This window comes from Pomacea canaliculata, linkage group LG10 (assembly GCF_003073045.1).
Source record: "Pomacea canaliculata isolate SZHN2017 linkage group LG10, ASM307304v1, whole genome shotgun sequence".
Taxonomy (NCBI): Eukaryota; Metazoa; Mollusca; class Gastropoda; order Architaenioglossa; family Ampullariidae; genus Pomacea; species Pomacea canaliculata.
The window spans coordinates 16,015,197-16,027,318 of NC_037599.1; the positions used below are offsets into that span (position 1 = coordinate 16,015,197).

General features: G+C 38.9%; 1 protein-coding gene across 7 annotated transcripts in view; it reads left to right on the forward strand.

The window, feature by feature from the left end:
- LOC112573563 overlaps positions 1-9,751 on the forward strand; it is a 115,566-nt gene extending 105,815 nt beyond the window's left edge. For all 7 annotated transcript variants that reach the window (XM_025254045.1, XM_025254044.1, XM_025254049.1 and 4 more), the window contains one exon: positions 972-9,751. In XM_025254045.1, the coding sequence (XP_025109830.1) occupies positions 972-1,088 (117 nt within the window). In that variant the 3' untranslated portion in view covers positions 1,089-9,751. The remainder of the gene's footprint in view (positions 1-971) is intronic.
- The last annotated feature ends 2,371 nt before the right edge of the window (positions 9,752-12,122 follow it).

Consider the following 12,122-nt stretch of genomic DNA (forward strand, 5'->3'; position numbering starts at 1 on the left):
GTAAAGGGCCTTCTTAGCCAGCAGCACTCACTTCACTACGCGACTGTTCGAAAAAAAGCATTTTTTGTGCGAAAAATGGTCTTGGACTCACCTTAGGAGCCAGCTGTCCGTGGTAGAGACATTGCTGAGTAGTGTTACTTATAGCTGTGGAAAGGTTAGAAATGGACCGTGTCAGTACAATTATGAGGTAGTGACCGAACTGCAGGGGTACAGTGAGTAAAAGTGGGCCAGTACAGTAAATACAGTGGGCCAGTACAGTGAGCAAAGTCTGCCAATACGTCAGCAGCGTGGGTCAGTACATTGAGTGCAGAGGCCAAGACGGTGAGTAAAAGAGTCAGTATAGAGAGTGGTGGGCCAATATAGTCAGGGAAGTGGTCCACTCTAGTCAGTGAAGTAAGTATAGTTAGTACAGTGACCAATGTAGAGAATGACGAGAGCCAGTATGTATATTCGGTGAAATGGGACTGGAGAATCAAAGAGCAGGTGAAGAAAGTGAGGTGGGCCAAAACCAAAAAGACCAGTGTAGAGAACAAAGTGGGCCGGCTATGAGACCCACGAGCAAGAACACAGAGAAGACACAGCAGAAAGCATGATGCATGGTCAGAAAACGGAGAACACAGACGAGAGGCAACTGACCCTCAGACAGGGCAGGATTCTATGCATGCAATAAACTTTCCTTCAGTTGTGTCCCTTTATTTCCTCAAGCTTGACATCTTTAATATATTCATCTGCATCTTGCATATACAGAGTTTCTTATGATTTTTTTCATTGTCTATATTTGCATGAGTGCTATAAATTCTTTCCATTATATAACAACAGATATAAGTAGTAGATTTCCATGATGATGATTTTAATTTTTATACTTTTTGGATTTTTTCTTATTCCAAAAGATAGTATATAAGTATATGCCTGGAAGGTTGTAATTCGTGACCAAACCTACATGAACTACAGTCAGAGTTCTTTCTTAACAGGACAGCGAATGCAATCAAGGCCGTGACCCCAAGATGACCATTGACTTGATGCCACTTGACCTCAAAAGTGATGCAGAGAGCAGACGCAACTGCATTATGTCACATCAGTGCACGTGACGTGCTACTCCTGTCCTTGACCTCAGCCTGCACCCCTCGTCTGCCGGGTGCACCCAGAACTGCGTCTGAGAACAAACGTCCTGTACACGCACAGGGCAGGTGGCCTTGAACTTCGGAGTTGAAGGAGGATGGTAGCAGGCGCCAGGTATGTCTGGCAGGTGTTACTTTGAAGTGAAGCCTTGCCCCAGCCCCGCGAGTCTCGCTGTCTAACGTGTCCCTGTGCTTTTGTTTCCCTTTGAGTCCCTTAAAGGAGTTGTCCCTGCACAATCTCAAACAGCCTTCAGGATGGACAACAGAGAGCACGACAGATTCGTGCAGGTGTGACGGTTGTCATGCCTCACCTGCTGACATTGTGAGCCGCTGAAAGTGCCTGGAAAGTTCTATGTACACCAAATGATCAAACAAATTGCCGGATAGAAAACAAACATATTCGGGAAGAAAATCAAACTGTAAAAAGTAATGTTAAGGAATTGATATACCTAGGACATAAATGTCTCACCTCACAACAGAGGAATGGTTTTATTTATATTGAGCTTTGTGTGAATTTTTGTAGTATCAACATGTTTTTAATGTCTGGTATAATCTACAATTTTAAAGTGTCTACAGGCAGTGAGGATGATAGGTCATCTGACATGGAGGAGAAAAATTGTTAGTTTTGACGATGATCTTTACCTTGGATTTTCTGGCATCGATGAAGTTCTGTGAATACTTCGAAAGACAGACATTTTCTGTAAATTATTTCTTTTCCAGAAACAAATGGAAGCAGCCACAAAATTGATACTAAGCATGTAAATAGGTGCCGACACAGGATCGATGTTTTGACAGAGAACAAGACTGAGTTTTGTTTACACAAACTTGCTTCATCATCAATAAAAGTGTTTTCCTCTCTCTCTCACACACACACACTCGCATACACATACATCTTGATTGTTTACATATTTGTAACAAACATTTGTTTAAAAGCTGCTTCGTTGCTGGTCCACTGAAGGAGTTTTGAGAGCCCCGTGAGCTTTTCGGAGATTCGGATGCAAGATGCAAGATGCAAGACCGAAACAACCAAAGATCTTCCTACATTTATTTGGCTTCTGTCAGAGGCACCTGTCTCCATATTCATTCTTGCCTTCAGACGACTGCAACGGACCGTATCCTGGACGCAGGCAGCCACCCTCCCGTCCCCCGAAGACCAGCTCGAGTGCATCGAACCGTGCGACACTAGCAGCGGGAGGGGGACTGAAGGGTCCGCGCTGGCTCAAAGAATGCAAATAAAAGCACGTGCGGTCAGCACTGGAAGTGAAGTTCATGTGCCAAACGTCTACCAGGCCCGTTGTTACTATTTGTATGTTTTTTCCTCGAGAACAGCAATAGACTCGCGTGCGACTCATTTTGCAATGTTACGGAGCGCAGTCACGTGTGCTACACTTTACTTTTGCAACATTACCGAGCGCTCTGTCACGTGTGCTACACTTTATTACCTGTTTTGTGGTGCTGCTTTCAGTGCTTCTGTTTTCTGCGCATGCTCGCAATGCATGTTCTCGAAACACGACCGAGCGCGGGCCGCAAGGACCTGGCAGACACTGAGCGCTGTGCTGTGATTGGAGGATCAGGGAGAAACATTCGCCTGCGCTTTTTGCTCAAAATTTCGCGTCTGGCCTTTGACCTTTCCTCGCATCCTCGGCGTCCAAACCGGCCGGACCATGTGTATCAGCGGGCATCGCTGGTTCACGTGCTCCAACTAACCAAACCACCAGAGTAAAAGGACGATGATTCAAGAAAAAAGTACACATAGCCTCCTGACATTTTATTCGCGATTAATTAATTGTATGCCTTGGAGTCCCCCAAACCTCTGATTCTTATTTTGGCTTGGCTTAATTAAGGGTTTGACCCCTGCTGTGACTTGAAAGTGGTGATAGGCTGACTGGCTTCTTATCCCAAGAACAGTTATGGTGTAGGTGAGTAGGAGATGCTGAACACTTCAAGGTTTCGTCACACTTCTGTGTAACAAAAGCAAGATTCTAAGGAAGCTTACTCGATGAGAAATTGTGATGTAGAAAATAATGGTGCAGGGAGAGTTCTTGGCTTTCAGTCATGATCAATGTGCTGATTTAACTTCTTAAATTAACGATCTGTTCATTTTGACTGAGTAGCCCTGCTTTCACATATACATCGTGTATTTAGCATACATTGGTGTATGCCTGAATGTGTGTTTGTGTGCCCGTGAATATGTGATATGTGTGTTTCATTGTTTCGTGAAATGTATTAATGATTTTTAAGGTTTTTGCATTGTTTTCTCTATTATTTTGTAGTTTGTTTAAATTATACATTTCCAGCATTCATTCATTTCAGTTTCAACGTTTCTTACAATTTTTGTTGACTTGTTCAAACAGTATTTCCCCTTATTTTGCAGTATCATGTCCGTTACACCACAAGCAGTTTGCTTCGTTTTAATTTTTCTCGATATTATTTTAAGCAAGTAAGCGTCGTTATGGCAGAGTCGTATTGGGAAACAATTTCGCACAGATGGTTTGTCATCCATGGACTGACTTCCTTTACATAGTTGAGCAAGTCAGCCACCGGAAGTATGATGGCGGTGAAAGATACCTTCGTTGTGAGTCAGCCACAGACAGGTGATGGTAGAGATGGTTGAGTCAGCCAGTGGCTGCACGTGACAGGACAGGCTTCTTGGGAGTCAGCCACGGTCTATGCTAGAGATGGTTGAGAGTCAGCGTCGATAACCCCTGGAGGTTGGAATTGACTGACCTCCCCTAGAGGTAATGCTCTGAGGTCTACACTGCGCATGTCTCGTTTGACATACAGTACTCGATGTCGAGCCCCCCGTTTCAAACTTCTGTGATAAGTCGGGCCTCGTTTCTTGTGACGCGCTCATGCACGTAGCGCACCAATGTGTTGTTTCACGTTACTGTACAGGTTTGTCCCTTCTCCTCCCTCAGCCTCCTCTAATCTTCCATACAGCACCGATGCGCACGAACATTACTGCCCATCCCTATCCTCCGTATCGAAATGATATTTACGTATCGTGTGTATATTATATATAAATACACACATACATAATTGAGACCCGTGATGTATCTCTGGAATTTGTCTTTTAGGTACGCTACTTATGTGTGACGTATTTTATGCACTAAAAATATTTTCCAGTATTTAGTTTTTGCAATACAAACTTGTATATACACCTGTTACATTCAGTCTTCAGCATCATTCTTCTCACTGGAGCGGACATGTTACAGCAAGTGGACCATCTTTAAACACTTTTCTTGTGTGTGAGAGAGAGAGATTGTGAATGTGTGTGTGACTGCGTGCGTACGCGAGTGAATGCATTCATGTGCACACACGTGTGCGTTTGTGCCTATGGAGCTGTCAACCATCGCACTGTTGCTATGGTGACGCCAGAGAGACGGACACGCAGACAGGATAACGAGCGAGAGATTATTTCATGGGCATTTAGCAGTTCAAGCATTTAGATGACTTTGCATTTAAAAGACCGCAGATAGAGAGATCTGCTTGAGTTTCTTTGTATATACATTTATTCACAACAAGTCAAGCTTCACAGAAACCACACAGTCTTTCTATGATTTTGGTTGTCTTTAGAGATGAACTTTGTGAATATTTAATTTTGCTGTGGGGTGTTGTCACGCACCCATATGAAAGATAAACAAAGGGAAAGTGTAACGGAGACAAACGCTTGCCAGATATCTAGTGATTTCCAAGAAAATCGTACAGCAACAACTTTTACAGCCTCTCTCCCATGTTCAACTGCAACTCAGAAGCTGATGTAGTATTAATAACTCATGTCACTTTATGAATAAGATTCGTTGAAAGCCAGTGAAAAATGTACAGTTATATCAGAGATGTTTTAATTCATCGCATCTATTTTGTTTCCTATGCAAGGCAGAATATCTTCAGAGCTTTGTACCTCTCTAATTCTATCGTCACCTCGCCAAACACTTGGCCTATGGTGCACCGTTGCAATATGAGTGGAAGAAGGTAATTGTACAGTTCTAAGGAAAGTAAATGCAAAAGTAGTATCAAGGGAAAGAAATCTCGAATAACAGTCGAGATTCCGAAATCATTATATATTTTGTTGTGGTTTTTTTTTTAAAAAAAACTTCCATCATGTCATACGTTGATTTGTTCAAAAGTCTTTCCAAATGATCAAATTATGTGTCGAAAACAAAAGCGATATGATGAGCAATACTCGTAACACCTTGCAAGAAATGTAGTATCAGCAGGTGGAGCACCGATGAACAGCAGCAGCAAGGTGACACGAGGAACACGTGACCAGAAACAACAAATAATCAGACGCACAATATGAAAGCAGAACACTGCTACAGCTTTTCGGAGATTTTTCAGATATGAAACAGTCTGAATTTTGGTTTGTTGCAATCGAGAACCCACTTTTTAAAAAAAAAAAAAAATAAAGTACAGCAGCAACACCACAACAGAAGGATAATCCACATCTGTGAATTCATACAAGAATTTCCGTATGACTTCAGGTAGCATTTGTTGTTGGTCGTCTGTGTAGTGCAGCATTTCTGTACGTTAGACAACTCTTTATGCAAATTACTTTCTTTTTGACATATATCGTTGATTATTGTTTTTTGTCTGTGATGCAACAGTGATTGTTTTGATAGTGTACCATACATATTATACAGATGTTAAGCTGTTGGACTGGAAGTATTATGATTTGTGTAGTGTACATACCTTGACCAGACATCTGTTAAACAATTTTGTTTGTTGTGAATGTGCAGATACTTGAACATACGTTTGCAACATCGTCCTTTCTGCACTGCTTTGAGATTTGAGGTTAAAGTTTTTTGTGCAAATACCTGAGAAAAAAGCCTTTTTCAGCTGTCATCACAGCGAACCTTTACACTGGACAGAACTGTGACTAGCAATGCGCCAACAGGTCAATTCTTCATTAGCTCTTGTAGTACTGGGATCGTATCCCTCTATTTCCGGTCTCTTATTTTCAGCTCTAACCCTAACCCTGGCGTATCTTCCTACCTTCCTACCTACCCCTCTCCTATCCTATGTTTGTTAGTCGACGTAACCACTAAACAATGTGTGCACTCAGAATGTATCTCTCAAAGTCTCGGTGATCTTCCTCTCTCCCTCTCTCACTCACACATACACACTTTTCCATTTTAATGCATGTAGTGAGTATATTTTTTGTTCCTGCAACTCTGTTCCGATAGACGTTGTTAGATGTAAATAAAATTTATAAGAAAGCGAGTTAGTGACATTTGCTCAGAACAAATTATTATTATTATTATTATTATTATTTTAATATTACTTGCTTCTCTAAGACTATTAAGGATTTCTTAAAGCCCCCACTCAGTGCACGTTCATCAAATAACACAATTAAAGAGTTAATGCCATTGCACGGTACTTATTTCCTTAATCTGACCAAACGATCGCTATGGATACAGTCCAACCCGCTAATTCAAGTTGAACTATGGGTGAGCACATCGTCAAGGCTAAAGTAAAGGTAATTAGTTGACTTTATCCATGTTCCAGCTTCACACCTTGCTATGTCTGGGGGAGAATGTGTTTCAGACCCTCGTCTCCCAAACTGCCAAGTTATTCACTTAGGAATCTGTATATAACAACCGTGTCATTGGAAAAGTCCTGTCCACCCTGCTTTGTCTTGAAGTCATGGCGTGTGTACAACATTCCACTCTTAGTGAAAGTACTAAGGTAGCATTCGCTCTTAATAGAAACCATGTGCCTGCATAAACCTGATAAGAAACTAGACGATTTATCAGTTTACAAGTTAGTGTGGCACTTGAGACAATTTAAAACTCACCATGAAGACCTCGGATGCACACTAGTCTGTAGCAATCTGCATAACAGCTCGTAAGGAAGATAGTAACTTGCCTACTATCAACTGTATCTCTGTTTATCTTATTCTAACTTAAATATTTTTTTATTTAAAACAACTTCTGATAGGATTGTTTGATGTCTTAGTTCACAGACTATATTCAGTGCATAGCACCTTTCCCGTTATTGTTGTTAGAAGAAGAATCGAGATATCTTAAGAGATCAGTTTATTAGAGTAAGTGTGATATGGTTGTTTAAATCGTACAACAAATCTGCACGTTGGAAAAATAAAGTAGATAGTTTGTTAATTGATTTCAATGTGAAAACTGCTATGCCGTCCAATATTTTGGAAAAATAACCCATAATATTTTATTGGCAGATTATAGGGAATAAAGCATATTAATGTTAACATCAGTTATCGGATTAAAGAGAAAAGAAGCACAAGATGTCTGGCAGTAGACAGTGAAGTAAGCTCAATGTCCTGTGACAAGTGCTAGCTTGTTTATAGTCTTGGTTGCCTCTAGCTGAGTGGCACTTACAAGTTGTTATTGTCAGATGAGTCATTAATGAAAGTTGTTACATCTTACACAACTCATTTTTCTTCGTTTTGCTTCGGACGATGTTATTGAGTATGTGCATTGTTTAGTATTTCCAATGTTGTTTGCATGCTTGCTTGCGTAGGTGCAAGCTCATAGAAAGGGTTTTATTTAGCTTTAGGTATGTAGTCACTTTTTCATGAGTACGCTTAGGTACTATAGAAGTTTATGAAAAGAGAAATATTTCTTATACAGAGATAGAAATAGTTCTGAACACAATATAACTCTGGATTTTGAATTTAATGTAAGCACGAATTCTCAGAAAAATATAGTTCTCAATAAAATACAGTAAAAACATAATTTATAAAATTTTCAAAAATTATTGTCTTTAAAAAAATTGAATTATTTTAAATGTACGAAAAATAGTTCGGAATAAGACTTTTTAAAGCTTAAATCTTAGTCGAATTTTCTTGTTTTAAAGATTCATATCTCTTATCTGCTCTCTACTTCAGAAATCATAATGTACTAGAAGATTTTTCAAAGAAAGGACTCAACTGTCCTTTTCTCTGAATATTGGCAACATGCTTGGAGTAATGGTTAGTTCTCGTCTACTTGACTTTCTCGGACTTCGTTGTATTTCTCTTTTCTCTTCTACTTCTCCTTTGCTGAAGTGTGTGAATCTTTTGCATAACAATCTGTTTATTTCGCTATGCCATGTGATTCGTTGACAGCAAACAACAGAGCGCGTCTGAGTTTTACCTTTCCTTTACAATCTTCTCATCGTGTACATTCTCTCCTTCACGCGCGCGCGTGCAATATGTCAGTCTCTCTGTACATGTATTTTGAAACCACTTCGCCTCTTATTTCTCTCCTAGGCCATCACCAAATTCTTGTTAGCATGCTCAACAAAAATGTCGCTAGTATATGAAACTTTTTCAGCCAGGTGAAATCAAGTCGTTGATATTTAACAAGCCAAAGTGTGCCCCATACTTTCCGATGTAAATCTGCATAACATAGTGTTGAGGGGGCAGCTGTTTGGGTTGCATGATGAGTGGATGGGGGTTGTTAATCAAGAAAAAATGGGTGGAGGAGGGCATTTTGTTCACCTGAGTCTTGTACGCATGGCGAGTCAGGGTGATCACCGTTCTTTCGAACTTAACTCTACAGCTTCTCTGTACGAAGATGTGATAAGAAGGTGTTTTTATTTTGTTTTTAAGTGCCATTTGTCAGTGTGAGACAATTTTGTCTTTGACTTTGATAATACGTGTGTTTTCCGCTCACGAAACTCCTGATTATTGTTCACCTAAACTTTCAACTTCAGCTTGTCTTTGATGTGATATAGCTCATCATTCTGTGAATACAACTTAACAAGCGTTTCATTAGACCCAAGCATATGATCCAGTAGTTTCTGTCATTTACAACATTCCAAGACTGAATGATTAATTTTTTTATGGAAGAGGCTGTCAGCTTGCTCCGAAAAAGAGGACCTTGTAAAACTCTTTGTTCCTCCTCTCTGACACAAGATACAATATGACCTATTCATCTGTTGATTGTTTTAACACAGAAAGTATGTTAACCTCAACTTTTATAAAAGACTCTTGTATATTGCATATCTTTAAACCAAGATTTAGTCTTTCTTAAGTCAGTCTACTGTAGCATGTTAAACTATTCCCTTAAGAACACACTCCATAATCTTTACCACAAAGACCTTATAATGAAGACGATATACTTGTACAAAAATCCGAATTAAGGTGTTTTATTAAAGTTTAATTAGTCAAACAGTGCGACAAAAAAAATTTTCTCGCGTAGGTTTGAACACTCACCTGTAAAGATTTTGTTTTTGTGTCCTAAAGTGGAAATTTTACAAGTCATCAGTTATTCCAATGTTAATTAAATTGGTTTGATTATACATATACATTATGATTTTACCTGCATATGTGATAAAGTTTAAGGATAATATTCATTTTTGTGATTGAAGTCTAATCAATGGAGTTAAAGTTTTCTTCTAGCGGATATTATTCTTCAGCTGTTTGAAACAAAACGATGTAGCAAATTTGTCCGATCGAAACAAAAGATATGGCAAATTTGTCAAATCCAAACGAAAGATACGAGAAAATTGTCAGAGCATGCTAAGCAGACGACTTCCAAGCGTTGAAGGGGCTTCCAGTCTTTGTGGGCCGGCCCCCACACACCCCACTGGTGGACTCCCTCCCCATTCACTTTTTCTCATGGTCCTGTATGAACATTTGCATTTATGTGTAGAAATAAAACAACTTTTTCCACACTAAATTCTTGTTGGTTTGTCGTCTGTCAAAACATACAAAGGAAAGAATGAAGGGGGAAAGTTAGTACGTGTGTGAGCTTTTCTTTCTTGGTGGTGTACTTGGTGTACTAACTGACACACAATGAAAAGAAACCCAGTAGCTTTAAATTTACTTTAACAAGCTTATCTAATGCATTTATAGCTGTAAATAGTGGACATCACAATGGCTAGGTATATTTCTTCTCACATGCAGCATTCAGTTCTTCGACAAAGAAGTACAAATTAAATTCAGTTTTAGCACAATAACAAATGGTCATTGCAAACTACTTTTGTCCTTTTGCTTTATATATATATATAATTATAGTTATTTTCATTCATTCGCCAGATTGCGGTAGCGCTTCTATAACTTTTCACAGTGCAGTAAAGTTAACTTTCACAGGTGTAATAGCTGCGCAGCATCACCGAAACATTTTGTTCACATCTTCAGACTGAGGAAGGATGATGATGATGAAAGATTCAACATTATGGTGCTAACAAAACAAACCAACATCGACCATTGCCCAAACTCACCTCCCCCTCATATCAGTGAGATTTCCATGGCGGCTGATTGTCAACTGGCAACATAAATCTTCAGACTGTGGGAGAAGTATAGACCTGAGACCTGAGAAAGCAGGCCAAGAAGGAAATGATTGCGAAAGAGAACGGAGAAGCATAAGGAGGATGGACCAACCGAACGACTGGCTGTTGTCTGCTCGGGTGGCAACACAATTACAGCGCTAAATGATTCAACTGGTCATCACCTCTTTATTCGGCTAGGAGGGGCATTTGCACCCAGGATACATACAAATCAGAATAATATCACATAATAACAATCATGTATGTGTGTATATATATATACAAGTCATATTTGAAACCACAATCGTAACAATCTGTCAAATAAAAACGACATTCACATCATATTAAAAACACAAATGGGCATCCAGTTACTGCAAGAGTGACAATATAATTTGAATATATTTTCTTAATTAGTGTATACTGCTTGCTTTCATATTCATTAGCTGATAAAATTTAAATGTATTTGGGTGACGTACAAAATAGCATGGAAGAAGCGCATGTATCTACAGTTAGACTTAGACATGTACGATTTGTGATAACAAAATTTCGATTTAGCGCTTCTGATTTGGCAGCAAATTTCTACTGATGTAGGAATCGATAAAAAAAATCTCATCTGCCATGTCATGATGTCGAAATACTAGAGAAGATTACATTCACTTTGTATAAATTTATTGATCGTAAATATTGTAGTTACCCTACTAATCAGACCTTTGATCGTTGCTTTTGTCTTAAAAAATGAAATAATTAATACATGCAAAAATTATCTTTATTATGCATTTAAGACAAGAGAAAGAGTAGTACCATTAATGTAAAGACTTTTGCTCTTCATATTTAAAATCTTACCTTTACGCGTTGTCATGATTTGAATAGGCAACCAACGAACGTAATTTATTCTCTTTTCTAGTGAAGCCATGGGTCAACAGTAATTTCTAAAAAAAATAAGTAATTTTAAGTTAAATTTAAAAAACAGCTTCCAAGAAAAAAATAGATACATCAAGCTTTCTAATCATTTTTACAGATTCTTTCTATTACATATACTTACAAAGTTACAACTATTTTAAATTGCCCACAGACTTTATGGACACCCGGCACGTGAACCGACGCGACGGACAGCTCCTGTCATGAAGGTAGGTTAGGACAGTGGTTCTCAAAGTGTGGTCCGCGGACCACTAGTGGTCCCCGGGCATAAGTCAGGTGGTCCGCGGCTGACAGTCGTCATATGTCAGCAAAGTGATGTTTAAAGTGGTGAATTTCTCGCATTGACATTTTAATTACAAAGAACGAAGTACGTAGTTTTATGTCAACTTATTACTATACTACTGTCACAAAAGGACATTTAGTTTTGAATTGTAATAAAACAAATGCGGCAATTTAATTTTGAAATTCATAGTACAGAGGGATTTTAGGCCTTGGTGGTCCGCCATATTTTTTACTTAAGTAAAGTGGTCCGCGGTCCGAAATACTTTGAGAACCACTGGGTTAGGAGGCAGGAAGGTTATAAAAAAAATTACACATAGTATAAGAACATAAACTGCCAACCAATGAAACATTTTATAAGAACTTACATTAGACTTTAAATATTAATTATTACTTATATTATTATTTTGTCATTTTCGGTTGTTGGAGTACAAATCCGTGTCAAATTGAATAACCGGCAACCGTCTGAAACATGGCTCTTGACCAGACGACTCTATGCTTAGTTCCAGTGTAACAAAATACCTGATTAGATGACTATTTTGTAATTTTCTTGAAGGGAGATAATTCATGGTAAAATAATGTCCT